Source organism: Pantherophis guttatus, chromosome 5 (assembly GCF_059756535.1).
Source record: "Pantherophis guttatus breed Tessera chromosome 5, ASM5975653v1, whole genome shotgun sequence".
Classification (NCBI taxonomy): Eukaryota; Metazoa; Chordata; class Lepidosauria; order Squamata; family Colubridae; genus Pantherophis; species Pantherophis guttatus.
In genome coordinates this window covers 469,149-494,872 of record NC_142067.1, presented here as the reverse complement: position 1 = coordinate 494,872, position 25,724 = coordinate 469,149, and the positions used below count along the sequence as shown (strand labels likewise).

The window sequence follows — 25,724 nt, the reverse complement described above, 5'->3', positions numbered from 1 at the left end:
TTAATAACAGGGTGCACTAAACCACTGTACTATCAAGGCTCTTGTCTTCCAATATCTAAGGGGCAGCCACAAAGAAGAGGGGGTCAACCTATTCTCCAAAGCACCTGAAGGCAGGACAAGAAACAATGGATGGAAACCAATCAAGGAGAGAAGCAGCTTAGAACTAAGGAGAACTTTTCTAACAGTCAGGACAATTAACCACCCTCCCAAAATGTGGGTCTCCACTTTTTGAGGAGAGGCACGAGCTTCCCTCCTGGGCCTCCTGAGGTGCACATTCTCTGTCTTCTGCCTTTCCCTAATTGTTATTTCCTGTGGCTTCCAGGGCCCTTTTCACACCGGGCTGGTAGCTGCTGCTTTCCACAGCTGCTGCTCGTCCCCATCGGGGCCTAAAGTCCAGGGCTGGAACATTCTGGCCTCTCTTCCTTATCGGCAAACACAAGGTGCTTTTCCCTGGGATGATGCCCGCCTCTAATGCCTCCCACTTCTATTCTCCCTCCTGCACCTTGCTTGGCGTGCCAGGACTGGAAGCTCTGCACCCCTGGCTCTCCATCCCTCTGTGTGTTGGGTATGCAATCGCTCTTCTGGGGAACTTCACCATCCTCTCTGTTGTGAAGACCGAGGCCATCCTCCACCAGCCCATGTTCTACTTCCTCTGCCTGCTCTCCTTCGTCGACCTGGGCCTCTCCACCTCCACCCTGCCCAAGATGCTGGCCATCTTCTGGTTTGGCCTGGGGGAGATCACGTTTGACGCCTGCCTGGCCCAGATGTTCTTCATCCACACCTTCACGGGGATGGAATCCGTGGTGCTCCTGGCCATGGCCTTCGACCGATTTGTGGCCATCTGTGACCCTCTGAGGTACACCGTCATCCTGACCAAGGAGCGGGTGGCCTGGATGTGTGCCGGGGTGGTGTTGCGACCAACCCTTCTTGTGATTCCCATCACGCTGATGACTCTGCGCCTGCCCTTCTGCAAGCCCCACCTCACCATCGCCCACACGTACTGCGAGCACATGGGCATCGCCAAGCTGGCCTGCACAGACATCCGGGTGAACAGCATCTACGGCTTGTTCACCATCGCCTTCCTTATGCTGGACTTAGTCCTGATCTTTGGGTCCTACGTGCTGATCCTGAGGGCCGTTTTCCACCTGCCTTCCAGGGAGGCCAGGCTCAAATCCTTGGGCACCTGCAGCTCCCATGTCGCCGTGATTTTTGTCTTCTACACACCAGCCTTCTTCTCCTTCCTCACCCACCGCTTTGGACACAACATCCCCCTCTTCAGCCACATCCTCATCGCCAACCTCTACGTCATTCTGCCCCCGATGCTCAACCCGGTCATCTATGGCGTGAGGACCAGGGAGATCCGGAAAAGAATCCTGCGCTTGTTCAGCTCCGGAAGGGGGCTCTGGACTCACACTTCCTGATGGTTGGGGTGCACATGAAAAACACAGATATATAAAAATATAAAGAGAGGGCAAAACCACACACACACATATATATATAATATATATATGGCTTTAATATCTCTTTATGTTTTTAACTGTATATATAAAACCATAAGCTGCCCAGAGTTACCTATGGTAAGATGGGCAGCCAATACATTTTATAAATTATGTATATAATGTAATATGTACGTACGTACATAGTGTGTGTGTGTATTTATTTATATAGTACCTATAGATACATATGTATGTGTATATATACATACATATGTGTTTTTCTTCTAGCCAGGTTTTCCCTACGTAGCCAAGGTTTTTTTGTAGCTCCAGCTCAGTAGAATCACATCTACTCGGTTCTGGGCTTTTTTCCTTTCTAACACACATCTACTGAGCTGGAGCTAAGCTGCTGGGCTACGCAAGACCCCCAATTCAGGTTTTGTTCTCTGAGTGAACTCGGGGATGTGTGTGTCTTTGGAGGGTCCCCCTCCCAGCCGCAGCATCCAATCTCCCACAGTACCGATCTGCCTTCAATCGCGGAGCAAGGAGGGTTTCCAGCTGATACTCACAACCTGTGTGAATGCTGGGAGGAAAGTGTTGCTGTTGCTGTCCCTGCTGAGGTTGTTCCTGTTATCACGAAGGGCCGAAGGCAAAACCTGAAGCAGGGAGGCCGGTGTGCCAGGAGGAGAAGGGAGGGAGGGAGGGAGGGGCTTAGTGAACAAGCTTTGGCTCCCCCCCACCCCACCCCCACACACTGGTTTTCTTTCCTCGTGCCTCGCTTTCTTTCACAGCCCTCCTTACTCTGAGTGGGAGCAGAGTGAGAAGGATGAAGATGTTAAGAGAAAGTTTCCTAGGGTCCAAAGGGGCAAAATTGGGACCTCCAATAGCTGATTCCCTTCAGTTTCTAAACTTTGCGTGTCAAATTGATTAATTGATAGTAAATACTTATTAATTATTAAATTAATTAATATGTTTTCTGGTTTTTTTTTCATGTAATGGTAACTTCTAATTATTTTATCATCTCTGAGGCTGAAGATGTCATTTTTCTGAATTCAATTTTAGTATCTTTATGAGAAGTTATCACCTTCCCTTAAAATCCAACAAATGATTTCTTCTTTCTATATCACATCTCTTATCTATAAACAAATCCTTAAAATCTGATCATTCAGTCCTGATCTGCAGAAGTCCATTAAAGATTACAAGTGATAACAACATAATAACAACATAAATAAACCAACTTTATATTCCTTCACTTTACATTTAATAATCTTGATTTTTAATTCCCTCAAATAATGTCCTAGATTTTGGTTTATTTTCATTTTTTCTTTGCCCGGACTCAGAAATTCTTCAAACCTTCAACAAATGTCTTTTGTAAATCCAAGATGAGAAATTTATCCAGGTCATTCTTTTATTTTGTTGAGACATTGTTTGTGCATCCAGTACAGCCTCTCCTTCCAATAATTTATAGTACTACTACTAGTAGTAGTAGTATTAGTAGAAATAATTAATAATATTAATTAATAATAATAATAATAATAATAATAATAATAATAATAATAATAATAACAATTGCTACCAACCTGCCTTCCATTGAGGACCTGTATACTACACGAGTCAAAAAAGAGGGCTGTGAAAATATTTACAGACCCCTCACATCCTGGACATAAACTATTTCAATCCTACCCTGAAAATGACACTATGGACCACTGCACACCAGAACAACTAGACACAAGGACAGTTTTTTCCCGAATGCCATCGCTCTGCTAAACAGATAATTCCCTCAACACTGTCAAGCTATTCACTAAGTCTGCATTACTATTACTATTAATCACTCATCGTTCCCATCATCCATCTCCTCCCACTTATGACTGTATGACTGTAACTTTGTTACTGGTATCCTTAAGATTTATATTGACTGTTTCCTAGTATGATTTGATAGTTTATTTGTACCCTATGACTATCATTAAGTGTTGTACCTTATGATTCTTGATGAGTCTTTTCTTTTATGTACACCGAGAGCATATGCACCAAGACAAATTCCTTGTGTGTCCAATCACACTTGGCCAATAAAAAATTCTATTCTATTCTATTCTATTCTATTCTATTCTATTCTATTCTATTCTATTCTATTCTATTCTATTCTATTATTCTATTCTATTCTATTCTATTCTATTCTATTCTATTCTATTCTATTCTATTCTAATTTCCATTTTCAAATCCTATCCAATGAAACGTGCTCCTCTCCCATAATTTTTTCCAAGCACCATGTATCTATATAATGGCAGATACTCTTAAAACTAACTTCTGGGTCCCTTGTTCCCAAATATCCTTCAATACATCCAGTGTTGCAGTATTGTCAGGGCCAGCCCAGGAACAATGAAACAATCCAGTGAAAATTTAGCTCTTTATTTCTTTACACACAATAGACAGACTAAACCAGGGGTGAAATCCAGTGTTGCAGTATTGTCAATGATACAATCCAGCCAAAGTGGATTTGCTTTACAACAGTCATATACACTCAACGGCTGCTGCAAAACTGTAAAATCAGGCACATCCACTTGAAGACTCACTTATCCATCAAACTGCAGGCTCAGTTGAGGTTGTCAGTTGAGGACTCCCTGCAGTCCACTTGTATCTTTCCAAAATCAGAATTCTAATCAGCTTTTTACTCTTTATTCCCCTAAGAGAATTGGGTATTTCCCCAAGAGTCACGGAGCCTGGCCACCCAACAGCAGCTGCTGAGGCTTTCTCATACCCCCCACCCCACGGGCTGCTGGAATCTGCCTTCCTAAATGCCTCATTTGAACAGTTCCAGGAATGCTTTGTAATCCTGCAAGAATGTGGCAGGAGAGCCAGTTGCACTCACCACCCAGTGTGGCCAAAAGCAGGCCTTTCTCGCAAATCAGCATTTCCTTGACCTGGCAAGGTCTCCTCAGCCCCTCTGCATCAGGGCTGACCAGGCAGAGCATTGGCCTGCAGAACTGGCAGCCAATCAGGAAACAGCAGGAGGCTCATAAGAACCTGAGCAGGTGGGACCAGATGAGGGCCAGATTTTGGCAGGGCACCCAGCCCAAGGTCACGGGGGCAGCTATGAAGACCTGAGCAAAGGCCATGGGCCCTTCTGCTTGAAAGGAAATAAGAATAGAGATGGAAGGGACCTTGGGGTGTTAAAAGCTGGATCTAACCCAATAACTCGAAGACAGACTCCAATTCTTTTCTGTAGCTTTATTATAGATCTGATGGTACTGGAGGTCACTGACCTTGTACCTTTCTCTTTCAGGTATACATCTGGAATCATCTGTGGACCATGTGGTAGGACCTTTTGTACCCAGGAGGAGGGGCAAAGAGGTAAGGAGTGGTTACAGGGATTATGGGATATGTGGTTAGTTAACCCTTGAAGGTCCGGGTGATCAGGGAGATATAGTAGTTAGGCATTTATCATGACAAAAACCCCTCTAAATGCCTAACTGGGTACCTGGGGCAGTGTTTGTATACATACAGAGAATACACAAGTACAGGCACGAATTACAAGCAAACACGCATTTTTGACATGAGGTAAGCATGCTGTTTATGTGGCAGGGATTTAGTGAGAATATCTGCTGTTTGCTCCTCTGTGTCACAGTGTACTGCCTTAATGAAACCTATCTCTGAAAACTGCCTGACGTGTTTGTATTTAATGTCAATGTGCCTAGAACGCTGACCTATGGCATCGGCCCTAGAGATCTCTATCGCTGCCTTGTTGTCTTCGTGGATAACTATTGGATATGAGGGTTCAGCCCAGATGTCGCAGAGCAGGTCATCGAACCATGCTAAATTGTTTGCGGCCTTTGATAGGCAAACAAATTCTGCTTCCGTAGTTGATGTGGCCACCAGTTTTTGCTTTCCAGTGTACCAATGGATGGGGCAATTGTTGAGTAGTAGCACGTAGCCGGAGGTGCTTTTTCTGCACTCTATGTCCCCAGCCCAGTCAGCGTCAGCATAGCAGGTTAGCTTTGGTTTCTCGGATGTTTCTGGTTCTAGGCAGAGTAGGGCATCCGCGCTGAATTTTAAGTATCTAAGTAGTCTTTTGATGGCGTTCCAGTGTGTTACCGTGGGTTTGCTTACATGCCTGGACAGCAGATTGACGGCTAAGGCGATGTCGGGCCTGGTCCAGTTGGATATGTACAGCAGTGACCCTATCGTTGATCTATACAATTTGTTGTCTGTGAAAGGTTCAGATTCCTCGTACATGGTCTTCAGGAACTGAGGTTGCATGGGGGTCTCGCTGGGTTTTGCTTCGGACATGTTGCATTTGGACAGCAGCTCGATGATCTTTTCTCTCTGGGAGAGGCGGAAACCCTTGTTGGTTTTTATCACCTGGACCCCTAGGTATCTATCGATCTTTCCGAGTGACTTTAAGGAGAAGTGGCTACCCAGTTCAGTGGCGAACTTGTCACATCTGTCCTTGTGTTTGCTGATGTACAAGATGTCATCCACGTAAATGAGCACACCTTCGAATGTGTTGTTTTCTCTCCTCATAAAGAAGCATTTGTCGGCTGAGGTGGCCTCGAAGCCCATGGATCTGAGGGCCTTGGCTAGGCAGTCATACCACCTTTTGCCTGACTGCTTGAGCCCGTACAGGCTTTTGTTCAGCAGCCAGGTTTGGTTCTCACCTTCGTTGTACCCAGGCGGCGCTTTAACGTATATCTCTTTGTCCAACTCGGCGTGCAAGTACGCTGTTTGTACGTCGAATTGGAAGACCTCCAAGCCCAGGATGGTGGCCACCACCAGGGCGCTTTTGACGCTCTCCGCCCTGACGGTTGGCGAGTAGGTATCTGTATAGTCTTCGGGGTATCTTTGGGCGAAACCCTGCGCGACTAGTCTTGCCTTGTATAGGACCTTGTTGTCCTCTAATGTCTTAACCCTGAACACCCATTTGGTTCCTATTGGTTTTTTGTTCCCTGGGATTTGGGCAGGTGAGTATACCTGGAGGTTCCTTAGGCTCTCCATCTCCTTCTCCATGGCAGACATCCATTTCTCTTTCTTTTCCTGGGGGAGCCCGAGGATGTCCTCATATGAGCTGGGCGTGAAATGGGTGTTGTGGATGGCCATAACGTAGTCCTCTAACTTCTTTGGTAGCTTGTTTCTGGTTTCTCTGATTGGCCTGCTGGGGGTTGGCTCGGTTTCCTGCATGTTGTCTGCCTCTTTGTCTGTCAGGTCATCTATCTTCAGTGAAGGATGCCCTTCTTTCCAATCTTTGACGCTCGCCTTGCGATGGTTGGCTTTGTGCCCTGTGACCTCTCTGACCTCCCTTTCCCCTTGGTCATGCTCGAACGTGACCCCATTGGTTGGGATGTCATTGGAGTGTACCCTCGACCAGTTTGCGTTTTCGTGGAAACTGGCTGATCTGGAAACCACAAAACGGTTATTGTTGTCGACAAATCTGTAGCCCTTTGTGCCTGGTTCGTAACCCACGAACCTCAATCTTTTTGATAATTTCTCCCCTTTCTTTCTTAATTGTCTGGGAATGTGGACATCAGCTGGGGCGCTGAATATGTGTAAGTGTGCAATGTTGGGCTTTCTGTTGTATAGCATCTCGTATGGTGTCTTATTGATAGAGCTTGACCACAGTCTATTCAGGGTGTAATTAGCGTAGTGTAATGTCTCTGACCAGAAATGTTGCCCCATCCCAGCATCCTCCAGGGCGCATCTCATCATGGTTTGCAACACCCCGTTCTTTCTCTCTGAGACTCCATTTTGAAAGGGGGAGAAAGGTGAAGAGGTGTAATGCGCTATGCCCTGTTCCCTCAGCCACCTTGTGAATTCTTTGGCCATGAATTCTGAGCCCCTATCTGTCATTATCTGCCTTATTCTCATGTTATGTTGCATATCTACTCTTCTGTGGAATTCTTTAAACCTTTGGAACACTTCGTTTTTGTGTCTGAGGGAGTAGACATACCCGTATCTGGTGTAGTCATCCACAATCGTGAGGAAGAATCGCTTCCTATGTCCTACAGAGGGTTTCATTGGCCCTACCAAGTCCATATGCACCAATTGAAAGGGGTATTCCATGGTTCGTTTGGATCCCCTGGGGATGGCCTTAACCTTGATCTTAGAACTCTTACAGACCGAACACTCCAAGTAGTTTTCGCAGTTCTTTACTTTGAGACCCTCGGTACATTCCGTCATTTTCTTTACAATGGGGAAGCTTATGTGTCCCAGTCTCCTGTGGAGGAGGTGGGCGCAGTTATCATGCAATGGCTTGCCGATAGATACAGACTTGTTTGCCTTCTCATGGCTACATCCTGCCTCTTGCTGCACCCCCTCTATTTCTGGATACTTATCTACCTTGTGGTTCATGCTGGTATCAATGCCTTCTTCCTCCCTTGCATTGGGTGTGAAGTAGGGAAGTCCCTCATGTATGGTTACCTTTCCTATCTCTTTCCCTTGCTTGATCAAGTGTGCCTTTCCATCTTTAAATTTTATTTCTATGTTTGTGTCTCGTGTCAGCTTTGTGATGGCTAGCACGTTGTGGGGAATCTCTGGTACGTATAGTACCCCTTTTAAATCCCCTATCTGTGTGATGTGTACGTTTCCTTTCCCCACTACTTTGACCTTGCTTTGGTTTGCCACCTTTATTTCTGAGTCTATTTCTGTGAGTGAGTCTAGCAGCTCTGGGTTACAAGTAGTGTGACTTGTGGCCCCTGAATCCAGAAGCCATGAGTTTCTCTCTATCTTATGCTTGTCATTTGGGTCATCGTGCCTGATCCCGTACATGGAGCCAGAGTTACTGTCCCTGGAGTGGTCTCTGCGCTCGTGGTGTTTCCTGGGGTTGGGTGACCACTCTCGCCCTTTTTCTTTTGGGTACCTGCATTCAGGTGACCTCCCCCCTCTACTGTCGTGCTGTCCCCTGTCCCTATGATCCCTGGGGCAATCCCTCTTTAAGTGGTTCCTTGACCCACAAGAATAACATTCTGAGGCATCCCTGGCCCTATCCTGGAAATCCACCCTCTTCGTGGGTCTGGGATCCCTTTTGGATAGTTGGCGTTCCCTCCTCAGAGTGTCCTCTGCAACGAGCTGACTGGTCAGTGCGCTTAGTGTGAGGTATTGCAAGCTGAGGCTATTTAGTTGGGTTATGAAGCTGTCCCAGCTGCTATCAAGAGAGTTTATGATTATGCTTATCATGCTCTCTTCAGTGATGATTTCCCCCCTCTGCATGAGCTCTGCTCTTGCAGCATTCATCTTTAAGATGTGCTCACTCATGGGGACCCCTGCCTTGTGCTTGGTGGAGTGGAACTCCCTAGATAGTCTAGTGGTAGTGGCTCTGCTCTGGCTATAAAACAGGTTACATAGTTTTTGCATAATATCATAAACAGTTAGATTGTCCTCAATAGATGGATACATAGCAGATGGAATGGAGGTTAACATGATACAAAATGCCCTGTGATGAATGCAGTCAATTTCCAGTGACCAGGGCTTTTGGGGAGGTCTGTTAGCTAGGAACAGTGCATTCTCTCTCATGAGAGCAACCCTTAATTGTTGGCTCCATTCTATAATATTACCCCCATCTAACTGCAATTTTGGCAAATTGGTATAATTTGCCCCAGAAATGTTAGTAAGGTTACTTACTGGGGGGAGCTGTCCATGGTCCAAAGTGTGATTAAACTCACAATAAGGCTTTGGGATGTCTGTGGCCATTCTGTACTTGCTTGGATCTATGTAACTTGCTTCTCTTGTTACAGGCAGGTACTGGGCATGCGCGAAACTCATTCCGCGCTGGAGTCCATCGGGTGAGGTTCCTGTTGCTGGAGCTCCCAGGCCTAGGCCTAGGCCTGTCGGTGGGAGGCTGGGCCCGCCCCCGGTGGGTCCGAAGATTCCTCCTGAAGGTGGACACCACTGCTGGATGGCCGGATCCCCGGCGAAGAAGGGCAGAAGGTGAGGAGGCGACGCGGTCGCAAGTCGAGGACTTTCGCGGGTCGGCGGCGCGGCAGCAGCGGAGGTCGTAGGTTGAGGATTCCCTGCACCCAGCGGCTCGGCGGTAATGGCGGCGGCGGCGGCGGATCCTCCCTCATGGTCGCTGGTCCCTGGTCGCGTGGACTGGCCTGATGGATGTCGTGGCGTTGGTGAGTAGCCGGTTCTTCTCTTCTCCCTCGGGCCTCGCGTTGTTGGTGTAGTGGGTGGCGAGTTCGAGTCCTGCGGTTGATTCTTCCTGCAGGTGGGCGGTCTTTTGTGCCGGTTGTTGGTGTGCGCGGTGTTTTTAGTTGGCTGTGACTCGGTTGCCTGGTCTTTGTTGGTTGTCCTGGCCTTCTTGTGCTTTCCAGGATTTTTCTTTGATTTATTGAGTGCCGCAGGAGGCTCGAAAGCAGAGCCTAGGGCAGCGGTGATGGTCTCGATTGCCTTTTGCAATTCGAGATCGGTAGGTGTTTTTTTCTTAGTTATTGTGATCTCTTCGTGGTCGCTTTCAGAGCTAGGCTCTTCGTAGTCGCTATCTGAGTCCCCCTCGTCTGTTTCGGGGTTCGGGCATTTTCGCGCCAAGGGATTCAAATCCTGACTTCCCATTGGCTGGTGCTCATCCCAAGATGGCCGCCGGGAAGGGGGCGCGAAAATGGATTCTGCCAGCTCAGGATCATCGGGTTGGGGTGGCTTGCCCTTTTTTGCTGGCTTTTCTCTCTCGGTGGTCTTTGGGGCTTCAATCGCTGCTTCTTGTTGCTCGAAGAGGCTTTGAAGGTCCGCGATGAGGTTTTCTTTGTCGCTGCTTGCCTCCATCAGTTTCAGGATGGAGAGTTTGAATTTGTTCATTTTCTGTGCTGTTTCTTCTTCCGGGGCGGTGATTTCCTTGGATGGCTCCTCTTCATCTGATTGTGAGTCCAGGCTGGAGTTCTGCCCGCTTCGAGCTTCTGCCTCCTCCATGGCTGCGGCTTTGGTTGCAAGTTTCTCAGCCATCTTCTTGGTAAGAGCTCTGGTCTGTGCTCTGTCTGCTTCTTCAGGGTAGGTGTTGGGTTCAGTCATTGTCTGGAGTTATGGGCAACCGACCTCTGCTACCATTTTGTTAAAAGCTGGATCTAGCCCAATAACTCAAAGACAGACTCCAATTCTTTTCTGTAGCTTTATTATAGATCTGATGGTACTGGAGGTCACTGACCTTGTACCTTTCTCTTTCAGGTATACATCTGGAATCATCTGTGGACCATGTGGTAGGACCTTTTGTACCCAGGAGGAGGGGCAAAGAGGTAAGGAATGGTTACAGGGATTATGGGATATGTGGTTAGTTAACCCTTGAAGGTCCGGGTGATCAGGGAGATATAGTAGTTAGGCATTTATCATGACATGGGGGCCTTCTAGTCCAACCCCTTGCTCTAGTTTAGTTTAGTTTAGTTTAGTTTAGTTTAGTTTAGTTTAGTTTAGTTTAGTTTAGTTTTGCACCTCATACAATGAAATTAAATACCATCTTCCGTGTACATTATAATTATAAAAATAAAACAAAAAGGCATCCTTCACATTCTATACAATTGAACTGAAAACCTGATATTGCACTAATATTGCATTATACAGTAGAATTCAATATAGTTACTGCCCTGGCATAGAAGCTGTTTTTCAGCCTATTTGTCCTTGTTTTTATTATCCTGTACCGTCTGCCAGATGGTAATAGTTCAAAAAAAGGGTGCCCGGGATGAGATGGATCTTTGAGAATGTTTTGAACTTTCTTAAGAGTGGGAGCTATAAAGCTCTTCCAAAGAGGGGAGGGGGCAACCAATGATCCTCTGGGCAATGAAGTTGAACCTCTGGAGCGCTGTCCTATCTGCCCCTGTGCAATTGGCAAACCAGACACAGGTGCAGGAAGTTAAAATACTCTCTATGGTGCAGCGGTAGAAGGTCACCAGCGGTTTTCCATTCAGTTGTTGTTTCCTGGGAAGTCTCAGGTAGTATAATCTCTGCTGGGCCCTTTTGACCAGTGCTGCAATGTGAGCGCCCCAGGTCAGCTCCTCTTTTAGGATAACACCCAGAAACTTAAAAGTGGCCACTTGCTCCACTTGGTCTCCATTGATAAGCAAGGGCTGGATGTCTGATCTGTTCCTTCTATAGTGCACTATAAGCTCCTCGGTCTTATTGGTGTTAAGGAACAAGTTATTCTTTCCACACCACGAAAGCCACCGGTCCACCTCATCTCAATAGGAAGACTCTGTCCCTCCCCAGGATGAGTCTCACCACTGTTGTATCATCTGCAAATTTAGTAATAGTATTACTAGCGTGAGTGGGAATGCAGTCATGCACTCTCTAGCAGGAGACCTTATAGAATTTCAGACAAATGGCTGTCCAATCTCTTCTTAAAAACCTCCAGTAATAAAGCACCTACAACTTCTGAAGGCAAGCCTTGTTCTAATTGTCAGGAATTTTCTCCTCAATTCCAGGTTGCTTCTCTCCTTGATTACTTTCCATCCATTGTTTCTTGACCTGCCTTCTGGTGCTTTGGAGAATAGCTTGACCCCCTTCTTTGGGGCAGCCCCTCAATCAGGGGTGGGCTGCTGGGGGTTTACAGGGGTTCGGGAGAACCTCTAGCTAAGATTCTGTGCAGTTCAGAAAACCCCCAAATCCCACTCTTGGCTCACCCCACCCCGACCCTCCCAGGAGTCCCCACGCGGCCCGTTTTGGATGCAGGTAAGTGCAGGGCACGTGCGGAGGCTTGGGGAGGGCAAACACCGGGCCTACCAGAAGTTCGGTAAACCCAGAAACGGGCCCGTTTCTGGCCTCCAGAGGACCTCCAGAGCCTGGGGAGGCCATTTTCGCCCTCCCAGAGGCTCAAGGAAAGCCTCTGAAGCCAGGGGAGCGAAAACACCACCACCACCCTGTTGCCATGGTGCAGGAGCCGACTAGGCCACACCCACCATGGCCGCACCCACCCAGCAACCGGACAGAGAACCCCTTGCTAAAATTTTTGAAGCCCACCCCTGCTCTCAATGTTATGAGAAATGTCAATGAGAGAGCAGCAATGTCCTTAACGAAGCCATGCCACCCGTGGGGCTATAAAAGAACAACCTCCTTGACCTTCTATGGAAGCAACTCTCTGATGATGGGCATATATGATTTTTGGATCTTTTTATTTATTTATTTATTTATTTATTTATTTATTTAATATAATTTGTATGCCGCCCTATCTCCGTAGGACTCAGGGCGGCTCACAACAAATAAAAACAAACCCAATAAAACATAAAATACATAAATATGCATACATAAAATACATAAATGTATAAATATATTTTATACATTTTTGCTCCTGGTCGTATTTTTAGACTCCTGGCTTGAGAAGGCAGATCAAACTTCTGCCATCCCCTCACTTCATAGGGTGGAGCTTCCAAGTTCTCCACCATCTTGGGCACTCTTCCCAGTTCCTTGGCGTCCTTCTTGTCAGCAGGAATCCACCTCTGCAGCCACAGCACTGGATTTGTTGGTTAGACTTGTGAAGACTGTTTCCATGACGGGAAATCCCTCAGGCAAGGGAGAAGGGCTGCTTGTGCAAAGGACGTTGGGATCCACAAGAGAGGCAGAAGCTCCCCAAGGCCACCCAAGTGACGAGGAAGGACCACTCATAAATTGCCTGGCTGTTGACTCCTGGATCCTCTTTGCAGGAAAAGCATCAGCCAGCAGCATGTCTGAGGGGGGCGGTGGATTGATCTCCCCACCCAAGGTCAGTCTCCTGGCGGAACGGCTCAGATCTTGCTAAGTGGGAGAGAAACAGAAGGGGGGAGCAGCAGTGGCTATGAGTAGGGCATGGGTCTGGGGTCTTCACCTACAAGTCCTTCTTCAATGAAAGGGCTCCGTTGTTTTTTGGTGTGGTATTTCTCGGCCATTCATTTATCCCTAGTTTTCCAGGCCACAGACTCAAAATCAACAAGGGGAAGGAAATACAATAAAAAGAGATTGACAGAACAAAATAAAGACCTCTCCCCACAGTTCTCAGGCTCTAGTAGATGCTGAGTCCGAAGCCGTGTTGGACCAGCCTGGCTCTGTCTGGGGCTATTCCCTAATGCGAGGGACCTGCTGCTCAGAAGGTCCCCTGCCGTCCATGGCTCCATGTAAAGTGGAGCTCAGGAAGCATCTCCTTGACAGATCCTCATATCTGTGGAAGGAAAAACTGTTCTGCCCAAATATCAACGTTTTTCTGCCATTCCAAAACCCACCAGGATGAGGCAGGGACATCCTTGGGCACACAACTGGGCCCCAGTATTTCATGTGAGCTTCCTTCTCCTTCCCAGCCCGCCGTCTGCAAGCTGGGACCCTCCTTAGAAGCACAGAATTTAGAGGCACCAGGTCAGTCCACAGTGAGGTCACCCCTGTTGTTATGAGAGCTAGGCTTCCTGTCGTGAAGGTCATGCTATCGTTTGCCTTTCAAAAGCTTATGTACCATTTCAGGGGATCTATAGCCCATAACCTTGTAGGCTTTGGGGCTCTTCAGTGTTCCTTTGGTGAGGAGCCCTGATCACTGTGAGTTCCTTACTTGAGTGGGCATTTTCCGTACCACCCACAGGAACAAAATGACAAATGCAGCTCAAACTCTATTGTCTTTGGTTCCTGGCGATTAGATGGGCACTTCCAAGTACTGTTTTTTGCAAAATATGATGGATATTGTTTGCCATAGCCTTCTTCTGGGGTTTTGTAGATAAAGAATTCTCAAGGCAGCCTTATAGGTGCAGAAATTCTCACCCAACAGATATTAGAGCCAACCCACCAGACTCCACTAATATCTCTGTGTGTCTCTCTACCTATCCATATCTTTTTCTTTCTTTTTCTTCCTTTTTCTTTCTTTCTTTCTCTTTCTTTCCTTCCTTCCTTCCTTCCTTTTTTCTATATCTATCATGTCTATCTATTGATCTATCTATATTTATCTTTCTCTCTATTAGCTATTCATCTAACTATGTCTATGTCTATCATTATCTATCTTTCAACCTCTGCTATGTCACAGAGAGGTTGCTATGTCCACAGTCATGGCCATCCTCTGTGTTCCCCTCCCCCAATGTCATCTCCTTTCCTTCTGCCCAAGGGTCACTTTGACTGACGAGGCTCTGCAGATGAAGGTGTGCCATGCAGCACATGATTTCTGGTGCCCCCATGAATGCCACGGCCACGCTCCATGATACCTTCACCCTCCTGGGCATCCCAGGGCTGGAGTCCCTGCACAGCTGGCTCTCCATCCCTTTCTGCTCCATGTACCTGGTGGCTCTGCTGGGCAACATTGGCCTCCTGCTGGTGATCAAGATGGAGCCCAGCCTACACAAGCCCATGTACCTCTTCCTGGGCATGCTCTCCCTCACAGACCTGGTGCTCTCCTCCTCCACCCTGCCCAAGCTGCTCGCCATCTTCTGGTTTGGCAAGAAGGACATCAGCTTCCATGCCTGTCTGGCCCAGATGTTCTTCATCCACTCCTTCACTTCCATGGAGTCTGGCTTCTTCCTGGCCATGGCCTATGACCGCTACATGGCCATTTGTAACCCCCTGCACCACACGGCTGTCCTCACCAACGCCCTCCTGGCCAAGGTGGGGCTGGCCGTGGTGGTTAGGGGGCTGGTGCTGTTCCTCCCACACCCATTCTTGGTGGGGCGGCTGCCCTTCTGCAAGTCCAAGGTCATTGTCCACAGCTACTGCGAGTTCATGGCTCTGCTGAAGCTGGCTTGTGCAGATACAGCGGCCAGTGGGGGCTACAGCCTCACCGTGGCTTTCCTGATTGGGGGCTTCGATGTCTGCTTCATCAGCCTCTCCTATGGTCTGATCCTGCACACAATCTGCCACTTGCCCTCCAAAGAAGCTGGTTTCAAGGCCCTGGGCACCTGTAGCTCCCACATCTGTGTCATACTCATCTTCTACACTACGGCCTTCTTCTCCTTCCTCACCCTCCGCTTTGGCCACAACGTCCCCCATTCTGTCCACATCCTCATTGCCAACGTCTACCTCATAGTTCCACCTGCACTGAACCCCATCATCTACGGCCTACGGACCAAGAAGATCCGGGACAGGGTGCTGGGACTCTTTTCTTCATGATGTCTCATGACCTTCCCAAGCACTGTTGCAGCGATGTGTCTCTTACCAGAGAAGATCTGCACACGTTGCAATGTCCAACCGAAGGAGAGGAAGGAGACTTTGCAGTTTAGGGTCGGTTTGGAGGAAGAAATATCTGCCTAGCCTCTGTTGGGTCTTTCTGGTGTCTCCCAAGGGAAGCCACACAGTCTGGCAATATTCTGTTAGGATATTTAAATTTAGTAGCTGGAACAGGGAAATGTGCAATGGGCCAGAACAGGTGGCCGTAGTTGATTGGCTGGAGAGCGCCACCTCCTGCGTGAGGCAATCTGTGCTATGACTGGTTGCTGTAGGTGTCGTTTCCCTTTCTGTGTGTGCTCTGTGTGCTGTCAGTGATTTTCCTCATGATGCTCCTGTTTGCCTGACCATCTTGTCTGCTGTACATGCAAATGTTAAATAAATGTACTTGTATAGCATTAGACGGTTCATGTCGATAACCTGGCCTCCTGCTGCATAATTTCTTGACGTTCTTATAATATAGGTGATCAACCATAAATATCTCCTTTGGCCAGGGGCTCGCAAGTGGTCCTGCCAGACAATCTGGGACCCCTAACAAGAGTTTTGCAGGTTCTCGTCTTCAGGTCCACCAGATATTCTAACCAACCAGTGAGGCCACAACTAACAAGCAGCTCACAACTCTTCCCTTGCAACCCATCTCCAGGTGAAGGTGCCTGTCAGTCCTGAAGGCCAGGGGTCCATATAACATGGAGCTCATCTCCCTCTTTTCTTCCCCCTCCTGGAGAAAGCCATAAAAGGGGAAGAATGGCTGCAGCTCTCCACAGCTGGCACCCTTTGTTGTCACCTGCTGCGTTTGTGGCCCTTCCACGGGCAGCCTATCAGTTGGGGAGAGCAGCTCAGGGTGATCTAGACCGGCAGCCCCCAACCTTTTGGGTGCCAGGGACCAATGGTGGTTGTTCCATGGATCAGGGAGCCACATGGTTTTGGGCACTGCCTGGATCCTGTGCATGCACAGATGGAGCTTATCTTGCTTGTGTGGCCAGTTCCTGGTGGGTCACAGGCCAGGGGTTGGGGGTCCCATCACTGGGGAGACACTCTTTGCCCACTGAGCAGAGGGGCCTGTCTTGGATTGGTCAGTAAAAGATGCCCCTCCATCATCGAACCCCCCTCACACTATTCATTGTTACCTGAGCATAAAAAAAAAATAAGAACTACTAAGCCAAAGAAATTAAAAGCAGAATGGAATTTACACAAAGACCCTTCACTGTAATTCTCCCTCCCCTTCTGCTTTTATTTGATTCCATCCCCTCAGTTTTTTAATTGAATTTGGATTTAATTGGGTTGTTTTTAATATCTTGGGCCGAAATTATTTAATTGTTTTTTAAATTGTTTTTAAATTTTATATGCAATGTTTTATCTTGGCTGTACACCGCCCGGAGTCACGCAGGAGAAGGGCGGTATAGAAATAAAATAAAATACTTGCAAGACTAGCAAAGATGTTCCCCAATGCGCAGCCAAATTGTTGGAAATGTGGCCATGGTCATGGCACCTTCTTTCATACGTGGTGGACATGCCCCGAAGCAAAAAGGTACTGGAGCAAAATTCGGAGATGGTTGAAAGACATACTTAAAGAAGACATTGATCTGAATCCAGAAATATTTCTCCTGGGAATGGTAAAGAAAGGGTACGGAAAGGAAAAGGTCCACCTCCTAATACACATAACTACAGCTGCCAGACTAGCATACGCTCAATACCGGAAAAAGAAAGACCTACCACCAGATGACCTTATAATTAACAAAATATTAGAGTGTGCAGAGATAAGTAAATTAACTCACGAGATAAATGACGATGAAAATTCTGACTATGATACTGTGTGGGGAAGATGGTACGAATGGATAAATGATAGAATTAAGGAAGAAACAAAAGGTGCAGAAATTAATTAGAAATGTATAGTACAAATGACACCAGACACTTATTCATGTATATATGTATAAACACTGCGAATCCGATGTTAAACAGAATTGTTATTATATTTTATTTGTGTAAAAAAAATCAATAAAATTGTATATATAAAAAAAGAAATAAAATAAAAGAAATAAATAAAATAAATAAATAAATATTTGTCCCACGACCAGTTTTATTTTTACCTTCCAGCCCTTTGTGTCTTTTCTTCTTTCAATTTCTCACTTCTCTCTCTCTCCTTCTGTCTTTCATCTCATTAATTCCAGGCAACTAAGGTTTCCTGGTTTACCCCTTCCTCTTGACCCCTTCCCTCATCCTTCCATTTGTATTTTGATCCTTTCACCCTTTCACCTCTGTATGACTAAACCTTTTTTTTTAACCTTGTCACTTGCATTTGTCTTCAATCCAAAATCATTTACCACCAGCCATTCTTGCCCTGCCTCTCCTTTTAAGCCAATTGCACAACAGTCTCTGAAGGAGGGGATGGACAACCACCTCTTTCAAAGCAGATGGAACCAGCTCCTCCCACAGAGAAGCATTCGCCACCTGCCATGTGTTCCAAAGGTGGAAAAATGAATAGAGAAAGTATTATTAGATATGCAAATAACAGCAAATATAGCAGTGCAAAGAATGAATAGTTGTGAGGGGTCACTAGCTCTGGTGAGGTTCCCTAGTTTGGGTCATGAAACAAGTAAGCTCAGAGAGCACCAAGGACCCCTCGCGTCAAATATTCTCTTTTATGAATAGTTGTGGAAAGAAGCAAGAATAGCTCCATATAAATGCCATGGAAGAGCTTTTTGATAGGATAGAATCGAATAACAGAGTTGGAAGGGACCTTGGAGGTCTTCAAGTTCACCCCCCTGCACCATTTCAGACCAATGGGTGTCCAATCTCTTCTTTAAAACTTCCAGTGTTGGAGCCCTCACAACTTCTGGAGTCAAGTCGTTCCACTGATTAATTGTTCTCAATGTCAGGAAATTTCCCCTTAATTCCAGGTTGCTTCTCTCCTGGATTAGTTTCCATTCATTGCGCCTTATTCTGCCTTCAGGTGCTTTGGAGACTAGGTTGACCCCCCTCTTCTCTGTGACGGCCCCTCAAATATTGAAAGACAGCTGTCATGTCACCCCGGTCCTTCTTTTCATTAAACTAAACATACCCAATTCCAGCAACTGTTCTTTATATGTTTTATTCTCCAGTCCCCTCATCCTCTTTGTTGCTCTTCTCTGCACTCTTTCTAGAGTCTCAACTTCTTTTTATAATATGGTGACCAAAACTGGATGCAGGATTCTAACTGAATGTGGAAAGAATTACGATGTCAATTTAATGAGGAAAGAATGAGGATACGATTGTTTGCAACTGCTGTAAAGAAGATTGGAAATCACTTCTTTTCTTTTTTGACTATTTGTTTTTATATTCTCTTATTCAGTCATAGGGAGAGGGCAGGATCTCTCTCTCTCTCTCTCTCTCTCTCTCTCTCTCTCTCCTGTTGTCTCCCTATGACCCAGCCTCCTCAATGAACTTCTTCAGTGTCGATCAACCCCCTCTATATCCCTTTGTATATATAGGCCTGTGTGGGTGTAGGCAGAGGAAGAGAAGCCCAAGAAACTCCTGATTGGCTGGAGTTTAAAGAAACAGGTGGGAAAGCAATGCTGCACTACAAAAGAGCCTTGATAGTACAGTGGTTTAGTGCACCCTGTTATTAAGACCAGCTGCCTGCAATTTCTGCTGGTTCGAATCTCTCCAAGGCTCAAGGTTGACTCAGCCTTCCATCCTTTCTAAGGTAGGTGAAATGAGGACCCAGTTTGTGGGGGCAATAAGCTGACTTTGTATAAAATATACAAAAGAATGAAGGCTATTGCTTAACGCCTTGTAAGCCCCCCTGAGTCTCTGGAGAAGGGCGGCATATAAATCAAATAAATCAAATCAAATTAAATCAAAAGCTGGAAGGAATGAGTTTTTGCTTTAATTATATTTCCTCCTTCTCTGCTGCCTTTCATTCTTGGCTTAGTCTTTGTTCTTTCCTTTCTGCACCACATACCTTGCCCTGAAAGGTAGTTACAGTAACAGTAACAGTAACAGAATAAGCAAAGTGGACAAGACCTTGGAGAGCTTCTAGTCCAACCCCTGCCCGAGGAGAAGGCCTTCTACTATTCTGGGCAAACGGCTGTCCAAACCTGTCTTGAAACTTTCCACTGGTGGAGCAGCCACACTTTCTGGAGAGCAGCCATTCCACTGATGAATTGTTCTCATCATCAAGAAATTCCTCCTTAGTTCCAGGCTGGATCTCCCTTGTGCTACTCCTTGCCCTGCCCTCGGGTGCTTTGGGGAATCGCTTGATGCCATCCTGTCTGCCACAGCTCCTCAAATATTAGGAGCCTGCTATCGAGCCGGCCTTACGCCTCCTTCACTAGGCCAGGCATTTTCAGTTCCTGCAACTCAATAGGATGATGGATTTTTTTTTCCCCTCTTGCATATGTGAATGCCTGTATGGAGGCCGAGTCATGGCAACCGGATGTCTTTTCTCGCCTGACAGTGTCCAGACATTAATTCACACCCATCCTAAGTTTTCCCTTTGGCCTTTGTATGGTGGCCATGATTCTCCTGTCCTGGAGGGAAGGCCCAAGGCCTCCGGGGGGGACTTGAGTGCCAAGTGGCCTTGTGCAATCCTCTGTGCAACTCAGCAGCCCTGAGATCCCCGAGGGGAACTCCAGCGGGTGCCAGGCCATAAAAGCTGCTCCTTGTGCAGCCAGGTGGTGCAGACAGGAGGGAGCAGCCTTCCTGGTCTCCCTGGATGCAGCTGCGGGCAGACGCTCCCCTCTGGCAGGCCAGCTTCCCCTTCCCATGGCTGAGCCCACCTGGCAGGGACTCTTTCCAGGTGAGTGGGAGGGCGAGGGCTGGAGAGGCCGGGAGGGGTCCTGGCAAGGGCAGGGTCAGCTGCTGCAGGATAGGAGGACAAGTTTATTTGTTTATTTTTAAACTTATATGCTGCCCTCTCACCGGAGGTGACTCTAGTTGGCTAACATTCAATTAAAATGCAATATTAAGCATCAAAACAATAAATAGGGATCTTAATTTTAATTTTAAAATTCAATTAAAGTTGCTGCTGATCACTTGGTTTGATCTTGAGCTCCCAGAGCAAACAAAAGATATATAAGTGATAAAAACCGAACAACCGAACTTTGGTGCCATGGTTAATGGTGCCATTCCTGAAGGCACATCTGTATCTTAAGGGCCAGGCTGAGGCAGTTGCTGAGTGATGGAAATGCTGTCCTTAGATTGTTCTGCTTTACGTCCACCTGGCACCTGGTCCAAAAATAAACAGGGAAGTTGTAAACTAAACTGGAAGGGGGAGGAAGATGGACCCAGATTCCTTGTGTATCGGGGATGTGGCTACACATGAGAATGGTGTGGGCAGGAAATGGTGCTCAGAAATTCTCAACATTACAAAGATGGTTAGGGGGCTGGAGGCTGAAACATATTTTGTTTCTTTGTTTGTTTTGTCAAGCCTGTAATAGGTAACAGGTATAAGTATAAACATAATTATGAATACATGAAATGGATACATATAAAAGGGAACATTAGGACAGGGATGATAGGCACACTGGTGCGCTTATGCATGCCCCTTAGAGACCTCTTAGGAATGGGTTGAGGTCGACAGTAGACGGTCTACGGTTAAAGTTATGGGGGTTAGGGGAAGAAACCACAGAGGAGCAGGGACTGGGCATGGCTAGATGAATGAAAAGAATGACTAAAGGGAACATAATAGCCCTCTTCCGGTATTTGAGGGGCTGCCACAAAGAAGACGGGATCAAATTATTCTCCAAAGCCCCTGAAGGCAGGACAAGAAGCAACAGATGGAAATTAATCAAGGAGAGAAGCAACCTGGAACTAAGACGAAATTTCCTGGCAGGGTAACAATTAACCAGTGGAACGGAAGTTGCCTTCAGAGGTTGTGGCTGCTCCAACACTGGAGGTTTTTAAGAAGAGACTGGACCCCCATTTGTCTAAAATGGCATAGGGTCTCCTGCTTGAGCAGGGGGCTGGACTAGAAGACCTCCAAGGTCCCTTCCAAGGTCCCTTTTGTTACTCTGTAAGCCATGATAGTATGGACATCAGTAAATGATGAGATGCCTGATCTCCAGAACACACTGAGTATGGTTAGCAAACAGAAAGCACTAGAAATCCTGATTTGGGAACATAAATATGTCCATTCAGGTGTCAAATAATCCTGGTGAGTTGAGAACACATAACTGAAAGGACAGTTGAAAGAAGCCAACCTAACAAAAAAGTGGCTTGTTGGTGAAGAAGTCCTGGGCCCCCAAGAAGGTCAAGGTCTTAAATTTGGAAGCCCTCCTGTTGAAAGCCTCTGGGTCAGAGTAGAAGGAGGGGGAATCCAGGAGATGCCCTGGCACAGAATTTGGAATTGAAGGAATTGGGTATGTCTGGTCTAGTGAAAAGAAGGATTAGGGGTGATATGACAGCAGTCTTTTTTTTTTTTTTTTAATTTGATTTATATGCCACCCTTCTCCGGAGACTCAGGGCGGCTTACAATGCATTAAGCAATAGCCTTCATTCTTTTGTATATTTTATACAAAGTCAGCTTATTGCCCCCACAAACTGGGTCCTCATTTCACCTACCTTAGAAAGGATGGAAGGCTGAGTCAACCTTGAGCCTGGCGAGATTCGAACCAGCAGAAATTGCAGGCAGCTGTGTTAATAACAGGGTGCACTAAACCACTGTACTATCAAGGCTCTTGTCTTCCAATATCTAAGGGGCAGCCACAAAGAAGAGGGGGTCAACCTATTCTCCAAAGCACCTGAAGGCAGGACAAGAAACAATGGATGGAAACCAATCAAGGAGAGAAGCAGCTTAGAACTAAGGAGAACTTTTCTAACAGTCAGGACAATTAACCACCCTCCCAAAATGTGGGTCTCCACTTTTTGAGGAGAGGCACGAGCTTCCCTCCTGGGCCTCCTGAGGTGCACATTCTCTGTCTTCTGCCTTTCCCTAATTGTTATTTCCTGTGGCTTCCAGGGCCCTTTTCACACCGGGCTGGTAGCTGCTGCTTTCCACAGCTGCTGCTCGTCCCCATCGGGGCCTAAAGTCCAGGGCTGGAACATTCTGGCCTCTCTTCCTTATCGGCAAACACAAGGTGCTTTTCCCTGGGATGATGCCCGCCTCTAATGCCTCCCACTTCTATTCTCCCTCCTGCACCTTGCTTGGCGTGCCAGGACTGGAAGCTCTGCACCCCTGGCTCTCCATCCCTCTGTGTGTTGGGTATGCAATCGCTCTTCTGGGGAACTTCACCATCCTCTCTGTTGTGAAGACCGAGGCCATCCTCCACCAGCCCATGTTCTACTTCCTCTGCCTGCTCTCCTTCGTCGACCTGGGCCTCTCCACCTCCACCCTGCCCAAGATGCTGGCCATCTTCTGGTTTGGCCTGGGGGAGATCACGTTTGACGCCTGCCTGGCCCAGATGTTCTTCATCCACACCTTCACGGGGATGGAATCCGTGGTGCTCCTGGCCATGGCCTTCGACCGATTTGTGGCCATCTGTGACCCTCTGAGGTACACCGTCATCCTGACCAAGGAGCGGGTGGCCTGGATGTGTGCCGGGGTGGTGTTGCGACCAACCCTTCTTGTGATTCCCATCACGCTGATGACTCTGCGCCTGCCCTTCTGCAAGCCCCACCTCACCATCGCCCACACGTACTGCGAGCACATGGGCATCGCCAAGCTGGCCTGCACAGACATCCGGGTGAACAGCATCTACGGCTTGTTCACCATCGCCTTCCTTATGCTGGACTTAGTCCTGATCTTTGGGTCCTACGTGCTGATCCTGAGGGCCGTTTTCCACCTGCCTTCCAGGGAGGCCAGGCTCAAATCCTTGGGCACCTGCAGCTCCCATGTCGCCGTGATTTTTGTCTTCTACACACCAGCCTTCTTCTCCTTCCTCACCCACCGCTTTGGACACAACATCCCCCTCTTCAGCCACATCCTCATCGCCAACCTCTACGTCATTCTGCCCCCGATGCTCAACCCGGTCATCTACGGCGTGAGGACCAGGGAGATCCGGAAAAGAATCCTGCGCTTGTTCAGCTCCGGAAGGGGGCTCTGGACTCACACTTCCTGATGGTTGGGGTGCACGTGAAAAACACAGATATATAAAAATATAAAGAGAGGGCACACACACACATATATATATAATATATATATGGCTTTAATATCTCTTTATGTTTTTAACTGTATATATAAAACCATAAGCTGCCCAGAGTTACCTATGGTAAGATGGGCAGCCAATACATTTTATAAATTATGTATATAATGTAATATGTACGTACGTACATAGTGTGTGTGTGTATTTATTTATATAGTACCTATAGATACATATGTATGTGTATATATACATACATATGTGTTTTTCTTCTAGCCAGGTTTTCCCTACGTAGCCAAGGTTTTTTTGTAGCTCCAGCTCAGTAGAATCACATCTACTCGGTTCTGGGCTTTTTTCCTTTCTAACACACATCTACTGAGCTGGAGCTAAGCTGCTGGGCTACGCAAGACCCCCAATTCAGGTTTTGTTCTCTGAGTGAACTCGGGGATGTGTGTGTCTTTGGAGGGTCCCCCTCCCAGCCGCAGCATCCAATCTCCCACAGTACCGATCTGCCTTCAATCGCGGAGCAAGGAGGGTTTCCAGCTGATACTCACAACCTGTGTGAATGCTGGGAGGAAAGTGTTGCTGTTGCTGTCCCTGCTGAGGTTGTTCCTGTTATCACGAAGGGCCGAAGGCAAAACCTGAAGCAGGGAGGCCGGTGTGCCAGGAGGAGAAGGGAGGGAGGGAGGGAGGGGCTTAGTGAACAAGCTTTGGCTCCCCCCCACCCCACCCCCACACACTGGTTTTCTTTCCTCGTGCCTCGCTTTCTTTCACAGCCCTCCTTACTCTGAGTGGGAGCAGAGTGAGAAGGATGAAGATGTTAAGAGAAAGTTTCCTAGGGTCCAAAGGGGCAAAATTGGGACCTCCAATAGCTGATTCCCTTCAGTTTCTAAACTTTGCGTGTCAAATTGATTAATTGATAGTAAATACTTATTAATTATTAAATTAATTAATATGTTTTCTGGTTTTTTTTTCATGTAATGGTAACTTCTAATTATTTTATCATCTCTGAGGCTGAAGATGTCATTTTTCTGAATTCAATTTTAGTAACTTTAAGAGAAGTTATCACCTTCCCTTAAAATCCAACAAATGATTTCTTCTTTCTATATCACATCTCTTATCTATAAACAAATCCTTAAAATCTGATCATTCAGTCCTGATCTGCAGAAGTCCATTAAAGATTACAAGTGATAACAACATAATAACAACATAAATAAACCAACTTTATATTCCTTCACTTTACTTTTAATAATCTTGATTTTTAATTCCCTCAAATAATGTCCTAGATTTTGGTTTATTTTCATTTTTTCTTTGCCCGGACTCAGAAATTCTTCAAACCTTCAACAAATGTCTTTTGTAAATCCAAGATGAGAAATTTATCCAGGTCATTCTTTTATTTTGTTGAGACATTGTTTGTGCATCCAGTACAGCCTCTCCTTCCAATAATTTATAGTACTACTACTAGTAGTAGTAGTATTAGTAGAAATAATAATAATAATAATAATAATAATAATAATAATAATAATAATAATAATAATAAAAATAATAAAAATAATAAAAATAATAAAAATAATAAAAATAATAAAAATAATAAAAATAATAAAAATAAAAATAATAACAATTGCTACCAACCTGCCTTCCATTGAGGACCTGTATACTACACGAGTCAAAAAAGAGGGCTGTGAAAATATTTACAGACCCCTCACATCCTGGACATAAACTATTTCAACTCCTACCCTGAAAATGACACTATGGACCACTGCACACCAGAACAACTAGACACAAAGATAGTTTTTTCCCAAATTCCATCCCTCTGCTAAACAGATAATTCCCTCAACACTGTCAAGCTATTCACTAAGTCTGCATTACTATTACTATTAATCACTCATCGTTCCCATCATCCATCTCCTCCCACTTATGACTGTATGACTGTAACTTTGTTACTGGTATCCTTAAGATTTATATTGACTGTTTCCTAGTATGATTTGATAGTTTATTTGTACCCTATGACTATCATTAAGTGTTGTACCTTATGATTCTTGATGAGTCTTTTCTTTTATGTACACCGAGAGCATATGCACCAAGACAAATTCCTTGTGTGTCCAATCACACTTGGCCAATAAAAAATTCTATTCTATTCTATTCTATTCTATTCTATTCTATTCTATTC

The 25,724-nt window shown here is 46.3% G+C and overlaps 3 protein-coding genes across 3 annotated transcripts; all 3 read left to right on the top strand.

The window, feature by feature from the left end:
• The first annotated feature begins 445 nt into the window (after positions 1 to 445).
• Positions 446 to 1,421, top strand: LOC148113259 (olfactory receptor 52E4-like). Its single transcript, XM_087895645.1, has one exon. The coding sequence runs from the start codon at positions 456 to 458 to the stop codon at positions 1,419 to 1,421; it is 966 nt and encodes a 321-aa protein (XP_087751771.1). The 5' UTR covers positions 446 to 455.
• Positions 1,422 to 14,458: 13,037 nt separating this feature from the next.
• On the top strand, positions 14,459 to 17,561 carry LOC148113258 (olfactory receptor 52P1-like). Its single transcript, XM_087894569.1, has one exon. The coding sequence runs from the start codon at positions 14,490 to 14,492 to the stop codon at positions 15,441 to 15,443; it is 954 nt and encodes a 317-aa protein (XP_087750695.1). The 5' UTR covers positions 14,459 to 14,489; the 3' UTR covers positions 15,444 to 17,561.
• Positions 17,562 to 22,557: 4,996 nt separating this feature from the next.
• On the top strand, positions 22,558 to 23,533 carry LOC148113257 (olfactory receptor 52E4-like). Its single transcript, XM_087895644.1, has one exon. The coding sequence runs from the start codon at positions 22,568 to 22,570 to the stop codon at positions 23,531 to 23,533; it is 966 nt and encodes a 321-aa protein (XP_087751770.1). The 5' UTR covers positions 22,558 to 22,567.
• Positions 23,534 to 25,724: the final 2,191 nt, after the last annotated feature.

What these genes read in the sequence shown, in the direction of transcription:
- LOC148113259 (XM_087895645.1), top strand. Translation starts at nt 456, where the DNA reads ATGATGCCCGCCTCTAATGCCTCCCACTTCTATTCTCCCTCCTGCACC.
- LOC148113258 (XM_087894569.1), top strand. Translation starts at nt 14,490, where the DNA reads ATGCAGCACATGATTTCTGGTGCCCCCATGAATGCCACGGCCACGCTC.
- LOC148113257 (XM_087895644.1), top strand. Translation starts at nt 22,568, where the DNA reads ATGATGCCCGCCTCTAATGCCTCCCACTTCTATTCTCCCTCCTGCACC.